The sequence below is a fragment of the Giraffa tippelskirchi genome, chromosome 10, assembly GCF_054371585.1.
Source record: "Giraffa tippelskirchi isolate mGirTip1 chromosome 10, T2T-mGirTip1v1.2.pri, whole genome shotgun sequence".
NCBI lineage: Eukaryota > Metazoa > Chordata > Mammalia > Artiodactyla > Giraffidae > Giraffa > Giraffa tippelskirchi.
In genome coordinates, this window is record NC_137284.1 from 111,567,474 (window position 1) to 111,594,626 (window position 27,153).

Genomic DNA, 27,153 nt, shown 5'->3' on the forward strand with positions numbered 1-27,153 from the left:
AGGGAATCACCAAAAGTTTTAGGTGGTCCAATTTACACTGCATGAATAGAAATACTGTAGGCTGCCTGGAAGAGTAGGCAGAAGGCAGTTAGTTACAAGGTTACCACCAATCTCAACAAGACTCACTGGACAGGAAGGCTGGAGAAAAGAGGCCAGCTACATCAGAGAGAGAGAGACATGTCTAGGTGGTAAAACTGCCAACAGTACCTGAGTGGATATGAGGGACTGAGGGCAGATGTAAAAGTGCACATAAAGTAAAGTCCACTACAGTTGCAAAAGGGAACTCATCAGTTGCCTTCCTTATATAGCAGCTCAGTCTATCACTTTCTTAACTTTCCACTATGCCCTGCTGCAGCCAAGTTGAACTGGTCTGTTACCTTGCTGGACTTGAGCATGGCCAGCTGAGGTGACCCTGGAGGTGTGCGGTAGAGCAGCTCAGAAGTGAAGGCTGCGTTTGCAATCTGCATGCATTCTTCCAAAGTCTTGAGAAAAGTGTTACAGGTTGATTTCAGCAGAGTTCCCACATCAATTCCCTCCTATGAAACAACCAGAGTGGAAGATGCCTTTACTTTGCCAAAAAGGAAAGAGCCCAATTGTTGAATAGTCTTAGAGGTTTTATCTACCACAAAACAACAATAATAATAATCTCATCTATTTTGCTGGACAAATATGTGTACCAGTTATAAAAGAAAAAGACTAAACAAGTCTAATTTATCTATTATCCATACACAAGCCTTACCCTCAGCTCACTCTTCAGGCTCACCCACCACTACAGCTGAAGGCAACAACTTCTATATGATAGCAATATGTCAGACACTGAGCCCTCATGGAGTTTCTAGTCTATAAGGGGTGGCGGACACCAAACAGAGTCACATGGATTGACGACCAGTGGGATCAATGGAGAAACGTGTTCTGAATAAAAATCGAGCTTCCAGAACAGAAGCGTTAGAAACCAAATATCACATTGTTTGCTTTCAGAATGGGCTTTTTGGCTTTCAGTACAGATGAGTCTAATAGGTTTTTCCAACTGGAATTCTTTTGAGCATCAAATCATTTTTTTCTCCAAGTCATTTCACTTTCTCAGGGTGATAGTGGATATTGATACTAATAAGTTATTCAGAAAACAGGCCACCCTCAGATTAGAGAGTATGGTAACCACATCTTAGTGGTGTTAAAGCTATCAGATTTGGCCCAAGATGGAGTCACTCATGCTAAGCCTCACATCAGCAAACTAGAAATGTAGCCACGTTTCTATGCTGGGTATCCCAGAAAAGGCAGGCCTAGGTCAACCAGTCAGTGCTTGCCTGCTCAGCGCAAGTTACTGACCTGGCTCCAAGACTTCCCTTTGCTCCATATAAGAAAAGTAACCTTGCTTTAACCATTCAGGAAATACCCACTGTAACTTCCTTGTTCCTGCTCACTTTGGTCCACAGAAATCTCTAGTCTGGTACAGCTCTTCACAGCTCCTTTCTATCTGCTGGATGGACTGGATGCTGCTCAATTCATCAACTGCTGAATAAAGCCAGCAAGATCTCTAAATTTTACTCAGTTGAATTTTGTTCTTTAATCATGGCCCCTATATTTTCTTTAATTTATTATTTCTAACAAGTGAGATGTTAATGGTTATGAACCATTATGATTCAGACACCAATTACAATGTGTGATTTTTTTCCACACCACCAAGAAATTCTTGGACACCAGCCAGGTGACCTACAGTTCTACACAATTTACCTGGAAATAGTGTCAGGTCTCACAGATTACATGCTCAGTCCTACAAGACTGCTTCCCACCCCCACTTCAGACACCAGAGGCAAGTTCAGGTTGTCACTTGGGCTACTGACGGACCCACTACAGACTGAAGATTCCAACGACCCCCTCCTTGTGTTTAACTACTTTGCCAGAGCAGCTCACAGAACTAAGAGAAACATTTTACTTACTCAATCACTGGCTTATTATATAAGGGTATAACTCAGGAACAGCAAGATGGAAGAGATGTATAAGACAAGGCATGTGGGAACAGGCTTGGAGCGTCCATGCTCCCTTGAGTGTGCCACTCTCCCCAGTCAACACTATCTACCAACTCCAGAGCTTTCTAAACCCCATGCTTTGAAGTTTCATTAAATGGGCACGATTGATTAAATCATTGGCCAAGGGTGACTGAGGTCAATCTTCAGTCCCTCTCCCCTCCCAGGAGGTGAGGGGGTAGGAAAGAAAGTTCCAACCCTACTTGGTAGGGTCTACTGTCAACCAGAACCTCCATCTTTAGGCACTTTTCAACAGATGCCTTATTAACATAACAAAAGACATCCTGATCACTTGAAGTGCAGGAAATTCCAACGATTACTTTAGGAACTCTGTGCCAAAAACTAAAGACCAAACATACGTTTCTTATTATAAACCACAATAGGGCTTACCTGTTAACTCAGTGGCAAAGAATCCACCTGCCAATGCAGGAGACCCAAGAAAGACAAATATGTCTTCAAGAAAATTGGAGATATCAAGGGAACATTGCATGCAAGGGTGGACACAATAAAGGACAAAAACAGTAAGGACCTAACAGAAGCATAAGAGATTAAGAAGAGGTGGCAAGAATACACAGATGAACTGTACAAAAAAGATTTTAATAACCTGGATAACCACGAAGGTGCTGTCACTCACCTAGAGCCAGACATCCTAAAGTGTGGGGTCAAGTGGGCCTTGAGAAGCATTACTATGAACAAAGCTAGTTGAGGTGATGGAATTCCAGCTGAGCTATTTCAAATCCTAAAAGATGATGCTGTTAAAGTGCTACACTCAATATGTCAGCAAATTTGGAAGACTCAGCAGTGGCTATGTGCTGTGCTGTGCTTAGTTGCTCAGTCGTGTCTTAACTCTTTGCGACCCCATGGACTGCAGCTCGCCAGGTCTGCTGTTCATGGGGATTCTCCAGGCAAGAAAACTGGAGTGAGTTGCCATGCCCTCCTCCAGGGGATCTTCCCAACCCAGGGACCGAACCCAGGTCTCCCGCATTGCAGGCGGATTCATCAACTTGTTGACTTCATCAACAAATCAGTTTTCATTCCAATCCCAAAGAAAAGCAATGCCAAAGAATGTTCAAACTACCATATAATTGTGCCCATTTCACATGCTAGTAAGGTTATGTTCAAAATCCTTCAAGCTAGGCTTCAGCAGTACAAGAACTGAGCACTTCCAGATGTACAAGCTAGGTTCAGAAAAGGCAGAGGAACCAGAGGTCAAATTGCTAACATTCAATGGATCATAGAGAAAAGCAAGGGAATTCCAGAAAAACATCTACTTCTGCTTCATGATACTAAAGCCTTTGACTGTGTACAACAAACTGGAAAATTTTTAAAGAGATAGGAATACCAAACCACCTTATCTGTCTCCTGAGAAACCTGTATGCAGGTCAAGAAGCAACAGTTAGAACTGGTTCCAAATTGGTAAAGGATTAAGACAAGACTGTATATTGTCACCCTGCTTACTTAACTTCTACACAGAGAACATCATGTGAAATGCCAGGCTAGATGAATCCAAGCTGGAATCAAGACTGCCAGGACAAATATCAACAATCTCAGATATGCAGATGATACCACTCTAACAGCAGAAAGTGAAGAGGAACTAAAGAGCTTCTCGATGAGGGTGAAAGAGAAGAGTGAAAAAGCTGGCTTAAAACTCAACATTCAAAAATGAATATCGTGGCATCCAGTCCTATCACCTCATGACAAACAGAAGGGGAAAAGGGGAAGTAGTGACAAATTGTCTTTTTTTGGGCTCCAAAATCACTGTGGATGGTGACTGCAGCCATGAAATTCAAAGACACTTGCTCTTTGGAAGGAAAGCTATGACAAACCTAGACAGTGTATTATAAAGCAGAGACATCACTTTGCCAACAAAGGTCCATATAGTCAAAGTTATGGTTTTTTCAGTAGTCATGTACAGATGTGAAAGTTGGACCATAAAGAAAGCTGAAGGCATCAGAATTGATGCCTTCAAATTGTGGTGCTGGAGAAGACTCTTGAGAGCCCCTTGGACTGCAGGGAGGATACCAAACCAGTTAATCTCAAAAGAAATCAACTCTAAATAGTCATTGGAAGGGTTGATGCTGAAGCCGAAGCTCCAACACTTTGGCCACCTGATGTAAAAGAGCTGACTCACCGGAAAAGACCCTGATGATGAGAAAGACTGAAGGTAAAAGGAAAAGGAAGTGGCAGAGGATGAGATGGTGAGAGTGTCACCAACTCAATGGACATGAATTTGCGCAAACTCTGGGAGATACTGAAGGACTGAGGAGCCTGGGGTGCTGCAGTCCATGGGATCGCAAAGAGTCAGATATGACTTAGCAACTGAACAACAACAATAAATCACAATACCATAGCCACAGTTTCATTAGCAAGTTTCCGAGGCACTCAATATAAACACTCACTACTATACAAACACTTTTGAATTAAACACTTACTATAAACACTTCTGAATTTAAAGTTGCTGCATTCACTTTCTCCTTTCCCTCTAGACCAGGGCTTCTCTTCCTTGGCTCCACTGGCATTTGGGGCTGGCTAATTATCGGAGCAGGAGATGGAGAGGGAGTGGCTCTCCTGTTCCTTCCAGATATTAAGCAGCATCTGGCCACCTGACCTCTCTCCCTTAGATGCCAACAGCACTCCCTCAGTAGTGACAACCGAAACTGTCTCGGATATGGCCCAATGTCTCCTGAGGGGCAAACTGCTCTGGCTGGAGAATCACTGCTCTAGGTTCTAACATCCCAAAAGCAGGACTGAAGTGTTTTGGTGGCCCTCCCGCTGCCCTCCCTCAGCATAGTGTCTTGTATACAACACGCTGAAATGGTAACAGAGCCCCCCCTCAAAGAGTGAATGCAAGTGAGCTAAAACACTTTTATTAGAAAAACTTAGAGCACATATACTATTAGTAGCATAGTGCCATATTACCTAAGTAATTTAAAACTATTAATTATAATCTGCAGATTCTTCATTTTTGTAGGCACCGTTTCTCAGATAACTTCTTTGACAGCAGAGCAGAGACCTCTCTCTGGTTAATGTGAACCATTCAATACATAGATTAACACCAGATACATCTTTTAATATACGTTTTAGAATGAGAAAATAACAATTTCATTAATAAGTGATAAAGATTTCAATCCTTGCTGATGATGGAGAGAAATAAAGCTGTGTCTCTATCCTTGAAAGCGCCAGTCTATACTAAAGCAGAACATCTACCACAGTGAAATAAATCCTGCTACAGTCTCAAGAGAGGTGACAGATATGCATAACTGACACACATGATGCTGTCATCTTAGGAGCCACATCAGTAGTACAGAAACGGCTCTGTTAGACAGTTAAGGCTGTATTTTTTAAAGTTAGGCAAACTGAGAAGACACGTATTCTAGTACATTAGTACTAAAATTAAAAGTTCCAAATGTTATCAATTAATCCTGAATGCTTCCCAGGAAGGAAAACTATATGCTTCCATATGCTGAAATGCACACATTTCTTCTCTTTAAGTCTGTCACTTTTTTTCTGTGAAAAACAGTACATTCCAAGGTATGGATTATGTTAGAATATGCATCACCGGTAAGTGACATCTGGTGCTACTTTTCAAAGACAAATGGTATTTTACCTCAGAACTGGACACACCAGTTGTGGTCACTTCTCTCGTTTTATCTACTTGCTGAACAAGAAGATCACAGTAGAGTCTTAGTTCTGACATTTTGGTTTTCAAGTTTTCAGTGTTTTCAGCAAACTCTAAATAACAAAATGATGAAAATGTAATTATTAGAATAAATAACTGATATACTAGTTAGCATACTATACAGATAAAATATAATCTATGTTTAAAGTCAGATGTTTATATTATGGGCTACAGATACTACATAACTGAAGTTATGGGAGCAAGAAAAACAGAAAAAGGAGATTCCTAGCCTTCTGAAGTAATCTACATTATTTCTTGACCCAACATATTTAATAATCACCAGTATGGGAAGAAGGAGACATATACCTCTGATTCACTTGTGTCAGAACTGGGAACAGAGTAAAAGGTTCAGGGTTTTGATCTCAGTTCTGCCACAGTTTTTCTATCTGTAAAATGGGGTCACAGCTATCTATCTGCTAACATGGCGCTCAAAACTGGGAAGGAGTGTTCTGTAACATGCAATTACCACTAATAAGATAGCTCATGAATCAGAGGACTGGTCCAGCATGCTGTCTGGAAAGGCAAATGGCACCCTTTCACACCTGCTGCTTCTTCATTAGTTCGGCACTCCACCCACTCTGGCGCTGAGGGCTCGGCTACAATCATTACTGCCTCTGTTTTCTTTTCTGTGAAAGAACCGGCACATTCTACCTGATATGAGTCAGAGCTCACAGTGTCAAGAATTTGCTTTTGACTTAGTATTAAAAGGGTTTCCCTTGTAGCTCAGCTGGTAAAGAATCGGCCTGCAATGCAGGAGACCCTGGTTCGATTCCTCGGTCTGGAAGATCTGCTAGACGAGGGATAGGCTACCTACTCCAGTATTTTAGCATTAAAAACCAACCAAGAGGCCATCTTACTGTGTCTACCTGAAAAGTGAGGCACATCTGCCATTATGTGTCATGAGAAAGGTCCCTGAAACACTTTTCCCAGAGGCCCCTCTCTCTCCTACCAATCTTTTCAGGTGTACATTCGGGGATGCAGGGTCAGAAGGCAGAGCTCAAGCAGTAAGCTCTGGCACTCGTGACGCAGGACAGATAGAAAGTTATGCCATGGTTCTCAGGAGACCTAACGATGTTGAGTTAATGAGCATTAAGCAGCAGGAACCTGACAATTAAGTAGCCATCCACCCCAGGAAAAAGGAGGGGAAAGTGGGGTGTTACTGAGACAAACACTCAGATCCAAGGCTTCTCTGGTTCAGCTACCCTTTACCAAAAGTCAACTTTGTGCCAGACAAGGTACTAGGCAGTTTTATATCATCACTGATCCTCATGATAATTCTTGCAAGGTAGATAATTACCTCTTTCTAAAACACAAGGAAACTGAAGATGAGAGAGGTCCTATGCCAAGGTCACTTAGCCAGTGCCCTACAAAGCCATGATGTGAACCCAGTTGTGCCTGGCTCCAAAACCTGCCCTCTTTCTACCATGACATGCTAAGAGAGAAGAGTCAGGTATAGATTGTTTAAGTTCCACTGAGATGTACAGCACTTGCATGACATAAAAAGCTGGCTGTGGCTAGGTGGTCAGAAGCAAGGTAACAAACATGGGAACCCAGAGATGCCACCAGGTGATTCCCAGGATTCCCAGGCCAGAGGACAATCAATACTTGCCTTTTTCCTTCTGGGTCCTACTGTCTGTCAGGCAGGCCTTGGCTGACCCCAAGGCTACCAGCCACCGCTGTCTCTCAGCCACACTTCTGGCCTTCAGGTAGAAATATTGTTCCCCAGGGATGATCAGGTCCATGCGTGTGTTATCTACAGAATGAACTGGGAGCAAGGCAGAGGGCAGTCAGAAACCCAGAAGAGCCCTGTCTGGGTAGCCTACACTCTACCCAAACTCCTGAGCTTTACTGGGGCCAGTTACTGAGGACTTCTTCCAAAAGAGGATGCCAGCCCTCACAACTTCTCCTGGTTTATTTATCTCTTCCTAGAGGTCTCTGCTGATGAAGAAGGAAAACTCTGCAACTGGTTCCAAGGTCTCACCAAGACTTTGGCCTAAAAAAGAAGCACTTAAATCTCCTCAGGATCTGTTAGAAGAGGAGAGAGGAAAAATTTCTCTTTTGGCGTGTGTGTGTGTAAAGTATGCTGCTCTGCAGCCAGAAAGGCTTGATGCAAACAAGTAAGGATGTGCTCTTTATCTCCTTGGGTTACTGGAAAGCAATTGAACAGAGTATTTTTACTCTTCTACCTTCCTTTACGTGTCATATTAAAAAATGTGACAACTGGAAAGCAATCAAGAACACAGTACTTTTCCTTTTCTACCTTCCTTCACTTATTATGTAAAAAATGTGACAATTCCCTTAGAGCCTTTAGGAGAAGAAACAAGCAAGCCACACTCCCCTTCACCCTCCAAGCCCTGTGCCCCTGATTCCGTTCTAATCGGTTTCTGAGCCACACCCTCCAAGCACATCCTAAGATTCCTAAAACCAAGAAGGAAAGGCTGTTTGCAGGTCTGTTAGGTGTTTGCTTGTTTAGTTTTGAGTATGATGGTGGTGGTGAGAAGGTAGGTATGTGTCCTGATTTAAACACAGAAGTGTTTGATGTTGCAATAAAAACACAAGGTTAGAAGATTGCCTCAAGTGCCAGGTGAGCAGGAGACTATGAAATGGTACTAGAGGTGTGATTAATAAACACACTGCTCTCATTTATTTTCACTACCTCTTAACCAACCTTCTTGTAAAAACTGCCTGCAGTTTTAGGTCTTACTTGCAAGGTTTTTTTTTTGGGGGGGGAACATAACATAATATATCTTTTGTCTACACTTTGGAAGCAGCACAGAAAGGCATAAGAAATCAGTGCTTTTTTAAATGGTGGGGGAGAAACAGAAAGAAGAATAAACCCTGCAAACCTCTTGGCTTCTCACCTTGAATTTCACAGACTGCCATCTGGATGCTCCCTTTGCAACCCTTCCAGGCATCTTCAGGAGAATCATAGTAAGATAATATCCCCCCACAGAGAAGGAACCACCGAGGCTGCCAACCTGCAAACAGGAGCAAGAGCATGGTCTCAATTACTGCTTCCCAGGACACAGAATAGGACCTAACAAAGGATGCTGGATTCCAACTCCAAGGAACTTATCTTCTGGGGGAAAATTCTAAGGGAAAAAAGAAGCTAGAAAAGATCTGTATATTTGATCTCATTTTTGCACAGAAGTCTGGAAGAAGCAGCAATAAATATAGTGATAATTCTCTAAGCAATGGGATTACTGATGATTTTTATTCCTTTTTCCCCCTAATACAGTACTAGTAATCTTTGGTTTTTAATTTTTCTAAGATTATAGATTATTGTTTTCCAAACATTATTGTTAACATACTTGCTCTCTTCCCCTCTGGTTAAGAAAAATTATTCTGAACCTAAAAATGAGACAAAGGATTATACTGACCTTTCAACATTACAGAAGTGCTGTCTAATAGGCCTGCCTAGGATCATGTGATTTCTAGGAAAAGATAACTTTAATTTACTATTTGGTATTGATCTATTGAAATGGAATAATCTTAAAACATTCACGGGCTTAACTTTTTTTACTTCAGAGAATTTCAGAGGACAGATCATATTCAGTGGAAACTCACATCTTATCTAGTCCTCTTACACAACCTATATTCTAGTCACACCAAACTTACTTGCCCTATTCCTGCTTCAGAGCTTTTGCTCAAATTAGATCTTCTTCCTAAAATGTCATCCCTGACTATCTCTTGCATAAGCCTTGTCAGTCTCTCTGTCAGATTTTTTTTTTCTCTCTCTCTGAAATGCCACAGCCCTTTAAGGATACATTTCTCACTGGACTCTTCCATGGCTGAGATAGTCCGAGAGAAAGTTGGTAGGGACTTTGGGCAGGGCCCCAAGGGCTGCCCAGGTACATACCTGATGGGCCCTTGGGAACAGATTCACACCAAGTAAATACGTAAGTCACCTATTGATGTCAAAAGGTAATGTCAGGGAACCACTGACAGGAAAGCACCTAGACCCTTTACTGGATGTCAGGAGTCCCAAGGGCTTAACTCGACACCCACACAAGTCAATTATTGGATGGAAAACCTCTTGGAATGAACTTGTAAATTTTGTTTCAGAAAGTGATGCTTCCTGGCCCTGGTTTCAAATTCTATGCAAACAAACCTGAAAACTACTGTTCTTGACATAAACATTACAATTCAAGAAATCAAACTGATCATCAGATTATGCCTTGTTGAGTATACAATCAGCACTCCAGGAGTTGGATATTACTGGTGATATTGTAGCCCTCTACAAGTCATTATTTACACCTTATGCATCTCCCCTCACTGAAACAGAAGAATCAACTGCTAAGACTCTGAGAAATGAAAAAGGACTTTGAAATCACCGAGTCCAACCAGCTCTTTCACAGAAAAGGAAACCAATCCCAGACAGATTAAGTGACCTACCTAAAGTCACAAAGGAAGTATACAATAGAGCTGGGAAGAAAACTAACACTGTCCCTCCTGGTGTAACAACTCCCAAACCCTGACTCCCCATTGCCAGAAAGCTATCCTGGTGTAGAACAGTAGCATCATTCTCATTTACAACTCAACTTCCATGATTATGTTCGGTGTGAAACATTCTCCAAACCCACCGTGACTCTCAAGTAGAGGGAATTCAATGTACCCTCAATTATCATATTTTATCAAATTTCGGACCTCACCTACATTAGTCTTCATTCTCCAGAGAAAGAGAACCAATAATAAGTAGGCATATCTACATATAATTTATAATAAGGAATTTGCTCATGCATTACAGAGCCTGAGAAATACCAAAATCTGCAGTCAGCAAGATAGAGAATCAGGAGAGAATCAACTTGTAATTCCAGTCCAAAGTCAGAAGGCTTGAGACCCAAGAAGAGTCAATGTTTTAGCGAGAGTGAGAAAACAGGAAAAGACCAAAGTTCCAGCTCAACAGTCAAGCAGGAAGAGTTATTACCCCTTACTCCTTTTTGTTCTATTTAGGTCTTTGGACGGGACCCATTCACTTTAGGAAAAGCAATCTACTTTACTATGTTTACCAACTCAAATGTTAATCCCATCCAGAAACACCCTCAGACACAACCAGAATGATGATAAGTCAAATGTCTGGGCAATCCATGGCCCAGGTGAATTGACACAAAAAATTAACCATCAGATACCATCAATTTTAAGATAAACTAAAGTATTTGCATAAGATATGATTGACAAGGCTTAATTTCCAAAATATACAAATAGCTCATATGACTCAACAACAAAAACCAAACAACCCAATCAATAAATGGGCAGAAGACCTAAATAGGCATTTCTGCAAAGAAGACATATAGATGGCCAACAGGCACATGAAAAGATGCTCAACATCTCTAATTATCAGAGAAATGCAAATCAAAACAATAATGAGGTACCATCTCACACTGGTCAGAATCAGTTCAGTCACTAGTGTTCGACTCTTTGCGACTCCATGGACTGCAGCACCCCAGGCTTCTCTGTCCATCACTAACTCTGGGAGATTGTTCAAATTCATGTCTATCGAGTCAGTGATGCCATCCAACCATCTCATCCTCTGTCGTCCCCTTCTCCTCCTGCCTTCAATCTTTCCCAGCATCAGGGTCTTTTCCAATGAGTCAGTTCTAAGCATCAGGTGGCCAAAGTACTAGAGTTTTCAGCTTCAGCATCAATCCTTCCAATGAATATTCAGGACTGATCTCCTTTAGGATGGACAGGTTTGATCTCCGTGCAGTCCAAGGGACTCTCAAGAGTCTTCTCCAACACCACAGTTCAAAAGCATCAGTTCTTCGGCACTCAGCTCTCTTTATACTCCAACTCTCACATTCATACATGACTACTGGAAAAACTATAGCTTTGACTACATGGACCTTTGTCGGCAAAGTAATGTCTCTGCTTTTTAATATACTGTCTAGGTTGGTCACAGCTTTTCTTCCAAGGAGCAAGCGTCTTTTAATTTCATGGCTACAGTCACCATGTGCAGTAATTTTGGAGCCCAAGAAAATAAAGTCTGTCACTGTTTCCGTTGTTTCCCCATCTACTTGCCATGAAGTGATGGGACTGGATGCCATGATCTTAGTTTTCTGAATGTTGAGTTTTAAGCCAGCTTTTTCATTCTCCTCTTTAATAGCCATCATTAAAAAGTCTACAAATAATAAACTGAAGTCTGGAGAGGGTGTGGAGAAAAGGGAACTCTTGTCACACTGGGTTGGTAGGCATGTAAATTGGTACAGTCACTATGGAAAACAATATGCTGCTGCTAAGTCACATCAGTCGTGTCCAACTCTGTGCGACCCCATAGACGGCAGCCCACCAGGCTCCCCTGTCCCTGGGATTCTCCAGGCAAGAGTACTGGAGTGGGTTGCCATTGCCTTCTCCAGGAAAACAGTATGGAGGTTCCTTAAAAAATTAATAAGAGTTACTATAAGAACCAGTAAAACCACTCCTGGGCATATATCTGGGAAAAACTCTCTAGTTCAAAACGATACATGCACCCCTGTGTTCACAGCAGCACTACTCACAACAGCCAGGACAGGGAGGCAACCTAAACGTCCATTGACAGATGAGTGGATAAAGAAGATGTGGTACGTGTACACAGTGGCATACGACTCAGACATAAAAAAGGATGAAATAATGCCATTTGCAGCTACATGGATGGACCTAGAGATTATCATACCAAGTGAAGTAAATCAGACAGAGAAAGACAAATACCATATGATATTACTTACATGTGAAATCTAAAATATGAAATGAATGAACTTACTTACAAAACAGAAATAGACTCAGAGACATAGAAAACAAACTTTTGGTACCAAAGGAGAAAGGGAGCGGGGAAGGGATAAATTGGGACTTTGGGATTAGCCGATATAGACTACTATACAGAAAAGAGAGAAACAACAAGGTCCTACTGTGTCATATAGAGAACTATTTGCAATGTCTTCTAACAACCTATAATGGAAAATCATGTGAAAAAGTATATATATTATATATATATATAACTGAATCACTTTGCTGTATACTAGAAACTAACACCTTGTAAATCAACTATACTTCAGTTAAAAGAAGAAACTTAGCAAGAACAAGATGGTGGAGGAGTAGGTGGACATGGAGTACATCTCTCTCCACAGATATATCAGGAATACACCTTCAGATACAGAAGTGCGTGCAGAACACCAGCTGAGAGCAGACAGGAGTACCTGACCAGCAGAAAAGAATATATAGAACCACGCAAAACTTGGTAGGATGAAGGAACTAGGGGGAAAAACAGGAGTGTTAGTAGGACTGGACCTGCCCTCGGGGGGTGGGCGAACTGAAGCAGGGGTCCAAGCCCCACACAGGGGCAACTGTCTGAGTCAGAGGAGAAACATTTAATGCTGAGAGTGAAACAGTTGATCTGTGGCAGCCTAAATGGAATGAGAATCAGACAGTCTTGCCGCAGCCATACATACCGCGGACAGGGACAAGGGCCCTCTGGAAGGCGCAGTGGCTGGGAGCTGGAGTTTGGGGACTGTGGAGTGACCCCAGGGCAAGGGCTGCTGTTGACTGTGGAGAGATGGATCGAGGGGATGTGAAGGAGGAGATCGTGGTGGGAAATGCTGGTGGAGGAAAGCCTGGCAGCCGTGGAAGCAAGGTGATATTGCTGAGTCATGCATAAGGGGTGGGGCCATCACCATAGCCCTCTCTCCCCACAGGCCAGCATCCACAGCTGAACAATAATAGAGAGGCTAGCCTATCAAATGCCTGATGCACTGAACTACAGAGCAGAATGCCACCCAGGGTGCTCCTTTAAGTGCCTGACGCGCCAATCTACAGAGTAGGACACCAGCCAGGGCGGCCCCTCTATGTGCCTGACGCACCGAACAACAGAGGAGCCAAGGCGAGGGAGCCCTCTAAGTGCCTGAATGGGAGGAGCTATGGAGAAAGACTGGCCAAAGACGTCTTCTTACCACCAGCTACAGGAGGCTCGAAAAAAGACTCTGATAGGGCTATAACTCCTTCAGCAGAGGCAGTCCGTGTCCCTGCACACTTGGCGCTGCCAGGTCCCCGCAAGCCAAGCAGCTGCGCCACGTTTGCGCTCGACTCTCACTGGGGCAGAGCTGCCACAGGCAAAAAAAGTCCTGAGTCTATGCACGAAGGATCGTTTTGGTCATGTCCAACTCTTTGTGACCCTGTAGACTATGGCCTGCCAGGCTTCTCTGTCCGGGCAGGGGATTTTCCAGGCAACAATACTGGGGCATACTGGCCAATACTTGTTGCCATACCCTTCTAGAGCACTATATTTCCTGCTGCCCTAGCCGCCAACTCCCCTGAGTATTTGGTCTGCCAGAACCCCTGTGACCAAGCAGCTGCATCACCTCCACATCTGACACTCACAGGGGCAAACCCAAGTCCCTCAGGGCAGCCTCAGGAGCAAACCCCAGTGGATGACCCACATGCAGAGGTGGAAATAAAATCACAGTTGAAACCCAGGGGCAGTGTGGCTAAGGAAGAAGACCCAAAACTTTCCCACCAGCTGTATAAGCTGCAGATTAAATCCACATGATCAACTAGGCAGACTCTGTGTCTATGGAATATATAAAAGATCATTGCGAGCTCCCACAAAAGAAAACACACTAGTTCTGATAGCTGTGGACATTGGAGGCAAGAACACATAGGAGTAGGACCAGATTAGAATCTAAGCTGCCCCCACAGCAGGTCCAAAGATCAGCTGTGTTGGAGAGCATCCTAGGGAGGTGAGGTGGACTGTGACTCCCAGCAAGGGAAAGGACTCTGACAGCAGTGACTTAAGAAAAACATTTATTATTCTTATGTTTTGACTTGCTCTGTCGATTGTTTTGGATTTTTTTTCTTTTGTTTTCGTTTTTTCCCCCCCTCTGTTGTTGTCGATTTTATTGGCACTATGAAATCTAATTAAGCTTTTGAGCTTTTTTCTCAGTCACATTTTTTATTGCTGTTATAAACCTCTGCCTCTATGTTGGGCTTTTGCAGTTGTGTGGAGTTTTCCTTTTTCGCTTTAATTTTAATTTTTTAAATCTATTATTATTTTTTAGACATTTATTCCTTTGCTTGCTTTTCCCACTGTTCTTTTCCCCTCATAGTTAATCTTTAATGTATATAAATATTCTTTATCTACCCCTATTTAACTCTGCATATCTTTTGTTTCTTTCTTTTCTTTCCTCTCAACATATTTGTTAGTTTTATTTTCATTGCTTTATTCCCCAATTGGCACCTTGCTCTGGTTTTGTTTTCCAGTTTGTGCTTTAGTTAGTTTTGTTCTGGTATATATAATTTTTGATTTCCTTTGTTCACCAGGTCAATCTATTCTACTTTATTTTTGTTGGACTGTTTTGATTTTGCTTATGGGTGTATATGTATATGTGAATATTCAGTCACACTTTTTATTGTTGCTATAAGCCTCTGCCTCTACATTGGGCTTTTGCAGTTCTGTGGAGTTTTCCTTTTTTCCTCCTTTTTTCTTTCTTCTTCCATTTTTTTTTCTCTTTTTTATAATTTTAACTTTTAATTTTTTTGGAAAACCTATTATATTTTTTCTACATTTACTCCTTTGTTTGCCTTTCCTACTGTTCTTTTCCTTTTGCAGTTAATCTTCAATGTATATAAATCTTCTTTGTCTACCTCTATTTAACTTCGCATATCTATTCTTTCTTTCTTTCCTTTCCTCTCAACATATTTGTTAGTTTTATTTTCATTGCTTTATTCCCTACTTGGCACCTTGCTTTAGTTTTGTTCTACAGTCTGTGCTTTAGTTAGTTTTGTTCTTAAATAGTAAATATAATTTTTTATTTACTTTATTCGCCAGGTCAATCTACTGTACTGTATTTTTGTTGGACTGTTTTCAGTTTGTTCATGGGTATATATGTATATGTGTATATTCCATTATTTTAATTATTATTTGTCTGATTTTGTAACTGCCATTTGTCTGGGGTTCATCTTTGGTTTCCCGTTTTTGGATATTTGTTTTAACCTCCCTTAATGCCATAACAAACCACTTGTGGAATCTTCGTTCCTGACCAGACATCAAGCCCTGAGCCTTTGGAGTGGGACCATTGACTCCAAGACCAAGACTACCAGAGAACTAACCCCAGGGAGAATCAAATAGTGAGAACTCACACAAAGGAAACCACTTGAATACAAGGCCCTGCATCACCCAACCACCAGTAGCACCCTGTGCAGGACGCCTCATCTAAACAACAAACAAAACAAAAATATAAACCCAATCATCAGCAGACAGGATTACCACTTCACTCAGCCTGGCCCATCAGAGGAAAAGCAAATAAAAACTCAGCACAAATCTCACCCTATACAAAGCTCACACAAACCACTGGACCAACCTTAGGAGGGCAGAAACCAAAACTAAGAAAGAATTCAACCTTGAAGCCTGGGAAAAGGAAACCTCAAACACAATTAATTAAAAAAAAAATAATGAAAAGGCAGAGAAATACTACATAAATGAAGGAACAAACTAGAAACACAGAAGTTCAAATACATGAGGAGGAAACAGGCAAACTACCTGAAAAAGAATCAGAATAATGATAGTAAAGATGATCAAAAACCTTGAAAACAAAATGAAGAAAATGCTTGAATCAATTAACAAAGACCTACAAGAATTAAAGAATAAACATACAGAGACAAACAACACGATTACTGAAATTAAAAATACTCTAGAAGGAATCAATAGCACAATATCTGAAGCAGAAGAACAAGTCAGTGAGCTGGAAGATAAAATGGTGGAAATAACTTCTGAAGAGCAGAATAAAGTAAAAAGAATGAAAAGAACTGAGGATAGTCTCAGAGACCTCTAGGGCAATATCAAACACACCAACATTTAGAATTATAGGGGGTCCCAAAAGAAGGAGAGAAAAAGAAAGGGTATGAGAAAATTTTTGAAGAGATAATAGTTGAAAATTTCCCCAACATGGAAAAGGAAATAGCCAATCAAGCCCAAGAGGCACAAACAGTCCAATACACGATAAACCCAAGGAGAAACATGCCAAGACACATATTCATCAAACTAACAAAGACTAAACACAAAGAAAGAATATTAAAAGCAGCAAGGGAGAAGCAACAAGTAACATACAAGGGAAACCACATATGCTTAACAGCTGATCTTTCAGCAAAAACTCTGCAGGCCAGAAGGGAATGGCAGGATATATTTAGAGTATTGAAAGGGAAAAATCTACAACCAAGATTACACTACCCAGCAAGGATCTCATTCAAAATTGACAGAGAAATAAAGTTTTTCAGACAAGCAAAAGTTAAGAGCATTACGAACCACCAAACCAGTTTTACAACAAATGTTAAAGGGACTTATATAGCCAAGAAATACAAGAGAAGAAAAAATATCTACAAAATCAACCCCAAACAATTAAGAAAATGGCAATAGGAACATATATATCAATAATTACTTTAAATGTAAATGGATTAAATGTTCCAACCAAAAGACACAGACTGGCTGAGTGGATACAAACAAAAACAAGATCCATATATATGCTGTCTACAAGAAACCCACTTCAGACCTCAAGACACATATTGATTGAAAGTGAGAGGATGGAAAAATATACTCCATGCAAATGCGAACCAAAAGAAAGCTGGAGTAGCAATCCTCATATCAGACAAAATAGACTTTCAAATAAAGAAGATTACAAGAGATAAGGAAGGACACTACATAATGATCAAGGGATCAATCCAAGAGGAAGACATAACAACTGTAAATATCTATGCATCCAATATAGGAGACCTCAATACATAAGACAAACACTAACAGACATAAAAGGAGAAATTGACAGTAACACAATAATTGTAGGAGACTTTAACACCCCACTCACACCAACGGACAGATCATCAAATCAGAAAATTAATAAGGAAACACAAGTCTTAAATGATACATTAGATGAGATGGATCTCATTGATATCTTCAGGACATTCCATCCAAACGCAAAAGAATACACTTTCTTCTCAAGTGCACATGGAACATTCTCCAGGATAGACCACATCTTGGGTCCCAAATCAAACCTCAGTAAATTTAAGAAAATTGAAATTGTATCAAGCATCTTCTCTGACCACAACGCTGTAAGACTAGATATCAACTACAAGAAAAAAACTGTAAGAAACACAAACACATGGAGATTTAACAACACGTTTCTAAATAACCAACAGGATACTGAAGAAATCAACAGGGAAATCAAAAAATTTCTAGAAACAAATGACAATGAAAACACGACAACTCAAAACCTATGGGATGCAGCAAAAGCAGTTCTAAGAGGGAAGTTTATAGCAATACAATCCTACCTCGAGAAACAAGAAAAACATCAAATAGACAACCTAACTTTACACCTAAAACAACTGGAAAAAGAAGAACAAAAAAAACCCAAAATTAGTAGAAGCAAATAAGTCACACAGATCTGAGCAGAAATAAATGAAAAAAAAAATGAAAGAAACAATAGTAAAGATTAAAAAAACCTAAAAGCTGGTTCTTTGAGAAGATAAACAAAACTGACAAGCCTTTAGCCAGACTCATCAAGAAAAAAAGAGAGAAGAATCAAATTAACAAAATTAGAAATGAAAAAGGAGAGGTTACAACAGACAATGCAGAAGTTCAAATAATCATAAGAGAATATTATGAATAACTATATGGCAATAAAATGGATAACCTGGAAGAAATGGACAGATTCTTAGAAAAGTTCAATCTTCCAAGACTGAACCAGGAAGAAATAGAAATCATGAACAACCCAATTATAAGCAATTGAAGCTGTGATCAACCATCTCCCCAAAAACAAAAGCCCAGGACCAGATGGCTTCACAGGAGAATTCTATCAAACATTTAGAGAAGAGCTAATGCCTATCCTTCTAAAACTCTTTCAAAAAATTACAGAGAAAGAACACTTCCAAACTCATTCTATGAGGCCACCATCACCCTGACATCAAAACCATACAAAGAGAACACAAAAAATGAAAACCACAGGCCAATATCACTGATGAATATAGATGCAAAAATCTTCAACAAAATTTTAGCAAACAGAATTCAGCAACACATAAAAAACTCATACATCATGATCAAGTTGGGTGTATTCTAGGAATGCAAGGATTCTTCAATATATGCAAAATCAATGTGATATACCATATTAACAAATTGAAAGATAAAAATCATATGATAATCTCAATAGATGCAGAAAAAGCCTTTTACAAAATTCAACACCCATTTATGATTAAAACTCTTCAAAAAATGGGCATAGAAGGAACCTACCTTAACATAGTAAAGGCCATAAATGATAAGGCTACAGCAAACATTATTCTCAATGGTGAAAAACTGAAAGCATTCCCCCAGGAACAAAAGATCAGGAACAAAACACGGGTGTCCACTTTCACCACTGTTATTCAACATAGTTCTGGAAGTCCTAGGTATAGCAATCAGAGAAGAAAAAGAAATGAAAGGAATCCAGATTGGAAAAGAAGAAGTAAAGCTTTCACTGTTTGCAGATGACATGATACTGTACATAGAAAACTCTAAAGATAGTATCAGAAAATTACTAGAGCTAATCAGTGAATTTAGCAAAGTTGCAGGATACAAAATCGATACACAGAAATCACTTGCATTCCTATATACCAACAACGAAAAATCAGAAAGAGAAATTAAGGAATCAATTCCATTCACTACTGCAACAAAAAGAATTAAATATCTAGGAATAAACTTACTTAAGGAGACCAAAGAACTATACACAGAAAATGATAAGACACTAATGAAAGAAATCAAAGATGACATAAACAAATGGAGAGATATCCCATGTTCCTGGGTAGGAAGAATCAATACTGTGAAAATGATTATACTACCAAACGCAATCTACAGATTCAATGCAATCCCTATCAAATTACCAATGGCATTTTTCACAAAACTAGAACAAAAATTTCACAATTCATATGGAAACACAAAAGACCCAGAATAGCCAAAGCAGTCCTGAAAAAGAAGAATGGAGCTGGAGGAATCAACCTCCCTGACTTCAGATTATACTACAAAGCTACAGTCATCAAGACAGTATGGTACTGGCACAAAAACAGAAATATAGAAAAATGGAACAAGATAGAAAGCCCAAAAATAAACCCATGCACCTATGGGTACCTTATTTTTGACAAAGGAGACAAGAATATACAATGGGGCAAAGACAGCCTCTTCAATAAATCATGCTGGGAAAACTGGACAGCTACACATAAAAGAATGAAATTAGAACACTTTCTAACACCATACACAAAGATAAACTCAAAATGGATTAAAACCTAAATGTAAGACCAGAAACTATAAAACTCTTAGAGGAAAACATAGGCAGAACATTCGATGAAATAAATCAAAGCAAGATCCTCTATGACCCACCTCCTAGGGTAATGGAAATAAAAACAAAAGTAAACAAATGGGACCTGATTAAACTTAAAAGCTTTTTCACAGGAAAGGAAACTATAAGCAAGGTGAAAAGACAACCCTCAGAATGGGAGAAAATACTAGCAAATGAAACAACTGACAAAGGATTAATTTCCAAAATATACAAGCAGCTCATAAAACTCAATGTCAGAAAAACAAACAACCCAAACAAAAAGTGGGAAAAAGACTTAAACAGACATTTCTCCAAAGAAGACATACAGATGGCTAACAAACACATGAAAAGATGCTCAACACTGCTCATTTTCAGAGAAGTGCAAATCTAAACTACAATGAGATATCACCTCACACTGATCAGAATGGCCCTCATCAAAAAGTCTACAAACAATAAACACTGGAGAGGGTGTGGAGAAAAGGGAACACTCTTGCACTGTTGGTAGGAATGTAAATTGATACAGCCACTATGGAAGATGGCATGTAGATTGCTTAAAAACTAGCAATAAAACCACCATATGACCCAGAAATCCCACTCCTAAGCATATAACCCGAGGAAACCAAAATTGAAAGAGATACATGTATCCCACTGTTCATTGCAGCACTACTTACAATAGCTAGAAAATGGAAGCAACCTAGATGTCCATCGACAGATGAATGGATAAAGAAGTTGTGGTACATATACACAATGGAATATTACTCAGCCACAAAAAGGAATGCATTTGAGTCAGTTCTGATGAGGTGGATGAACCTAGAACCTACTATATAGAGTGAAGTGAGTCAAAAAGAGAAAGATAAATATTGTATTCTAACATATATATGGAATCTAGAAAAATGGTACTGAAGAATTTATTTACAGGGCAGCAATGGAGAAATAGACATAGAGAACAGGCTTATGGACATGGGGAGAGGGGAGGAGAGGGTGAGATGTATGGAAAGAGTAACAAGGAAACTTACATTACCATATGTAAAATAGATAGCCTATGGGAATTTGCTATATGGCTCAGGAAACTCAAACAAGGGCTCTGTATCAATCTAGAGGGGTCGGTTGGGGTGGGAGATGGGAGGGAGGTTCAAAAGAGAGGGAATATATGTATACCTATGGCTGATTCATGTTGAGGTTTGACAGAAAACAACAAAATTCTGTAAAGCAATTATCCTTCAATAAAAAAAAAATTTTTTTTAAACTTAAAAAATAACCTGCCCGTTAAGCAATAACATGATCTCATTCCCAGATGCTTCCTGCCTTCAGAGCTGTTGTAATGTGAAAAATGTCTAAAAATTGAAAAAATGTGGTATAAACTAGGTTTATCTTACAGGAATTTGAAAACTGTTAAATAACCCAAATACACACACACACACACACACAAAGCACAGCTACAGTACATTTTAAAAATAGCTCATAAATGATAACAGTAACTGTAACAATACCTTCTCTGTAACAGGTTCCATATTTATCTAGGAAAAGTTATAACAACAATAGAAGGGATTCAATTATTTTATTCTGTAGTTTGTAACTAGAAAAACTATGACCAAGAAAAACTTTTCTTTAAAGTATAAAGTTTCTAGAATATCAGAAGGCATGTTAAGAGACCACAGAAGTCTCATTCCCATTATCTAAGACTTAATGGTAGAGCAATGGATAAACCGTGCTTCCCTAGGTGGCTCAGTAGTAAAGAATCTGCCTGCCAACGCACAGACTTGGGTTCAATCCCTGGGTCAGGAAGATCCCCTGGAGAAGGAAATGGCAACCCACTCCAGTATTCTTGCCTGGGAAATCCTACGGACAGAGGAGCCTGGAAGGTGACAGTCCATGGGGCTGCAAGTCAGATATGACTCTGGAACTAAATAACAAATAGAGAGCCCAGAGTAGTGTAGAGAACACACACTTTCAAGATGTCCCGTCTTGGGAAGCTCATATAGCTTAGGAATGATGGATGAACTGCATGAGAAAAGAGGCATGGATGATGAAGAGGCCATTAATCCACTTCCTGGTTTAAATTAATCTGCTGTTACCTTGGTTTACAGTGATGATTAATTTTATGTATCAGCTTGACTGGCCTACCGATGTCCAGATTGCTGGTAAAACATTATTTGTGGTTGTGTCTATGAAGAGATCTCTGGGAGATATTAGCATTTGGATCAGTAGACTGAGTAAAGATTGCCCTCACCAATGTGGGTGGACATCATCCAATCTAATGAGGGCCTGAATAGTACAGGAAGGCAGAGAAAGGGTGAATCCGCTCTCTACCTGAGACGTGACCACCACCCTCGATTCTCAGGCCTGTGAACTCTGACTGAATTGAGTTACCAGCCTTCCTAGTTCTCCAGCTTGCAGAGAGCAGACTTAGGACTTTACAGTCTCCATAACTGCATGAGCCAATTCCTATCATAAAACTCCTCATATGGAAATACACGGTTCTGTTTCTCTGGGAAACCCTGATTAATACACTTGAAAATAATAAAATACTCAAGGTAACAAAAGAGCAGTTAAAAACTATGGGTCTGTACCAGCCCCTAATCCCTTCAACTACCATTAGACTATCTTCCCATGTAACTCCACTCCTTTTTTTTGCCGTCCCCTACTGGAGATGGAATGCCGGGTCAGCCAAACTCCCTGCTAGGAAGATTAGCTGAGAAACTTCAATGAGTAGGAAAAGTTTTAGAACCTACAAGCTACTGCTGCCAGGGATGGGGTATTTAAATGCCAATTTCACACATTTTGTATTATCTTGGATTATTTCACTGTAGAAGGTAAAGTGGACATTTTACTTTTGGCAACCAGGCATCCACCTCCTACATTTCTGTCACTGAAAACCCCCTTCTCCACACTCTATCCACGTAGTTTCGATGGGGCTGACAAGCCCCAAGGTGGGCATGTGATTCAGGGTTAACTAGAGCTTCACATCCTCTTTCCTCAGAGCTATGTTCCAAGACAGGCAAGTGGCCCAACCAGAAATATTTCTGGGACTTTTGCTGGGACTGGGGAAAGGTGGAAAGAAATGGAGACTATCTCTCTTTTCTCTTTGGTCTCTAAGGTGTTTGCCTGAGGCCACCACTGGCAGTCATTGTGCCATCACATGGACCTAAACATGGTTTACAGGTACAAGAAAAGGGGGTGAGAGGACAGGAGGGAGTCAGGAAAAGGAAGCAAATCTAGATGACAGTTTTTGAACACCTCAGTCAGACTGTGTTATACCTACAGATAAGATACCTTCTGGACTTTCCAGTTATATGGACTAACAGAAGTCCACTTCTTACTTCAAACCTGAGGTGGATTTTTTTGCAAATAAAATATTTCTAAAAAGGTATCACATGATTGTCTCACTAAATGTAAAAAACATACTTGACAGAATCTAACACTCTTTCATAAAAATTCTTTAAAAAAAACTAGGTATAATGGGAACTTCTTCAACCTGATAAAGACATCTACAAAGGCCCAAGGCTAACATTATGTTAGTCTCTCAATCTTGTCCGACTCTGTAATCCCATGGACTGTAGCCCACCAGGCTCCTCTGTTCATGGGATTCTTCAGGCAAGAATACTGGAGTAGGTTGCCATTCCCTTCTCCAGGGGATCTTCCCGACCCAGGGATTGAACCCAGGTCTTCCGCATTGCAGGCAGATTCTTTACTGTCTGAGCCACCAAAGACCAGATGCTTTTCCCATGAAATCAGGAATAAGACACAGATACTTACTCTCACCACTTCTAAGCAACACTGTATTGGAGGTTCTAGCCAGGGCAATTAGAGTACAGAATTATATAAAAAGCATTCAGACTGGAAAGGAAGAAACAAATCTACCTCTGTTCTCAGACATGCTAATTTATATATATTTTTAAAAGGAATCATTTAAAAAACTATTACAAGGAGTTCGGCAAAGTTGCAAGATTTAAGACCAATAAACATATATCAAGTGTATTTCTATACAATTAGAATGAACAATCTGAAAATAAAATTAGGAAAATAACTTCATTTACAATAGTATCAAAAGAACAAAACAGGAATAAACTTGACAAAAGAAGTATAAAACTAATACTCTGAAAACTACAAAACATTATTGAAAGAAACTAAAAATTTGAAGATCACTATTGCAAAACTGTTATCAGCTTGGTTTTTTTCTCACATAGTGAAAATGTCTTTTTATGTTTAATCAACAGTAATTATTTGCACAATTCATTTTTCAGTTCAAGTAACACTGAATGGTATATATATTTTTTCAATGAGAACAATTTTGCTTTAAAGACACGCACTTATTTTTGGATATAAAAGGTCATAGCTCAAGTTAATTCTGCACTATAACTATATATTCCTTTTTTATTTCACAACAGCCATCATTTTTAAATCAAAATTTTTAGAGATCTCATTTTTTTAAAATCCAAATCAAACAAATGGTTACTTGTGAGTCAAACACACATCTGACTAAAACATACTGTAGTTTCCCTTATTTTTTACTCAGCAGTCTTGTGACGAGTAGTTCATCCAAACACATCACTCAAAAAAAATTAAAAAATTAAAAACTGCACTCCATTAAAGACTTAAATTTTTTAGTATTTTAAAATTTATACATAGTGAAATTACTTTTTTGGTTAATAGTTCTGTGTTTCAATAAACACACAGTCCTCTAACAACTCAAGATATAGAAAAATTCCATTATTCTCCTCTTAAAATTCTTTTGTGCTACTCGTTTTTAGCCAAGCCCTTCCCCCAATCCTTTACCCCGGCTAACCACTGTTATGTTTTCAATTTAAATTGAAAATATCCTCTAATTTTCTTAGAGACTTCTTTGACCCATAGGTTATTTTGATGTATTACTGTTTAATTTCCTAATGTTTGGGGAGTTCCTACATCTTTCTGTTATTAATTTCTTGTTTACTTTCGGTAAAGACACATAACATTATTTTAAATTGGGCAAGGTTTCTACTATACCCTAGAGACTCCCTACAACACCAATTTGAAACTCTCAGGCTTGGTTTGGTTTAATAATCTAATCTAACGACAACCCAGTATATCCTCCTGCTCCCAGAAAAGAACCCTCCTTTTTAGTCTTGCTGGTTTCTTCACTGACGGTCTCTTCTGTTCTCTCACACATACTCCTGTCCAAGCCAATCCCACCAACCCTTTGGTCCCTCCTTTTCTGTGAAGCTTTCCCTGGGGGTGATTGGTAGCATCCAACTACACCAAGGGACCAGCTATATGCAATGTGGTCCCTCTAAGCCTTGTCAAGCCACAGCCTCAGAATAACCACATAAAAGCTTAAAGGTCAAAATCACAAATTTAGCTGGAAGGGCATTTTCATCACCCTCTGGTCCCTTCTTTCCTGTGAAATTTTCCCTGAAAGTGATTGGTAACATATAACTATTCCAAGGGACCAGCTACATGCAGTGTGGTCCCTCCCTCTAAGGCCTGTCAAGCCACAGCCTCAGAATAACCATATAAAAGCTTAAAGGGCAAAATCACAAATTTAGCTGGAAGGGCATTTTCACAGTTGAGAAAGATTTCCACTAGACCATGATCTTTTTGGGGCTTCCCTGGTGGTTCGGATGGTAAAGAATCCACCTACAATGCGTAAGACCTGGGTTCGATTTCTGGGCTGGGAAGATCCCCTGGAGGAGGGCAAAACACATATGAACAAGTGTCACTGTTTACCTGGGGGGATAAGCAAAATTGAGCTTTTTTGCTCAATTCTAAATAAGATGAAAGGGTAACAGGAAGTGGTAAGGATTAAACACTGAGAGTACAGTCTGAGAACAATGGCCCCCAGGCTTCTTCCATCCATAAACCACTTCAATCACATAATACTCCATGGATCACTCTTAGTATATCCAATCACTTCACACATCCAAATCAAGGGAAAGACAGATATTGCTTCTGGTAGAGTGCTAATGAGGCAACAGTTTCACATCTCTTATGTTCCTTAACAAATTATTAATTAATTTTCGCTGGGAGCAGAAGTACAGAGACCAGTGGTACAAAGAATTACGTGATCTGCAATAATCATTCATCCACAAGGATGACTGTCATAGGACTGCAGAAGTCAATTCCAAAATTCCGATGGTTTATTTGAATCTTTTCCTTTATAATTTATACCCCTCCAACTTCCAAAAGAATGATTTAAGGAATTCAGGATACATATACTCTCAGAAACCATGAGAAACCACAATTTTCACACAGGCAATACAAACTAATTTTTTCCTGGCATCATTAATCAAAACTACTATCCAATTAACCTAACCTTAAGTGAACTATGTACCAGGCAGGTTCATATATGCTATCCATTTCATCTTTATAACAAACCTAGTATGGCTTATTATTCTTGCTGTCACAAAGCTGAAGCTCATGGAGATTAAGAAGAGCTAAAACTATTAAAAAAAAAAACTTCTAGAAAAAAAGATAGGACCTACCTAGGGTTAGGCAAAGTGTTAAGATTTGACACTAAAAGCACAGGCAATAAACAAAAAAAATGATAATTATCAAAATTAAAAAATGTTGTGCTGCAAATGATACCATAAGGAAGTGAAAGACAATCTACAGAACAGGAAAATATATTTGTAAATAATATATGTGATAAGGAACTTGTATCTAGAATAAAGAACTCTAACAATTCATAATGAAAAAATAAATAACCCAATTAAGAAATGGGCAAAGGATATGAATAGACATTTCTCCAAAGAAGATATACAAATGGCTAAATAAGCACATGAAATGATGAGTAACATCATTAGTCACTAGGGAAATATAAATCAAACCACACTGATATATCACTTCACACTCACTAGGATGTATATAATAAATGAGACAGACAATAACAAGTATTGGTGAGGATGTGAAGAAATAAGAACTTTCTTTCATTACTAACAAGAGTGTAAAACGGAGAAGCCACTTTGGAATAGTTTAGCAGTTCCCCAAACTGTTAAAGTGTTACCACATGACCCAACAATTCTACTTCTTTGATTAATGTTCAAAAGAAATGAAAGGACGTCCACACAAAAATCTGACACAAATGCTCACAGCACCATTACTCATATTAACCAAAAACATGAGCAATCCAAATGTTCATCAATGGATGAGTAGATAATCAAAATTATATTTCCATATA

General features: G+C 39.6%; 1 protein-coding gene across 21 annotated transcripts in view; it reads right to left on the reverse strand.

Moving 5' to 3' along the window:
- Positions 1-27,153, reverse strand: part of PLEKHA8 (pleckstrin homology domain containing A8) — a 110,922-nt gene that overhangs the window by 78,490 nt on the left and 5,279 nt on the right. For 11 of the 21 annotated variants that reach the window (XR_014066905.1, XR_014066906.1, XR_014066903.1 and 8 more), the window contains exons 2-5: positions 8,565-8,681; positions 7,313-7,468; positions 5,632-5,756; positions 378-536 (exon numbers count right to left, since the gene is read on the reverse strand). Coding sequence is in view for 12 of the 21 variants with exons in the window: in XM_081534835.1 (XP_081390961.1) it covers positions 378-536; positions 5,632-5,756; positions 7,313-7,468; positions 8,565-8,681 (557 nt within the window). In the remaining 9 variants the exon portion in view is untranslated. Of the gene's footprint in view, positions 1-377; positions 537-5,631; positions 5,757-7,308; positions 7,469-8,564; positions 8,682-27,153 lie in introns of all 21 variants that reach the window. The other 10 variants (XR_014066908.1, XM_081534840.1, XM_081534841.1 and 7 more) reach the window with 2 other exon arrangements.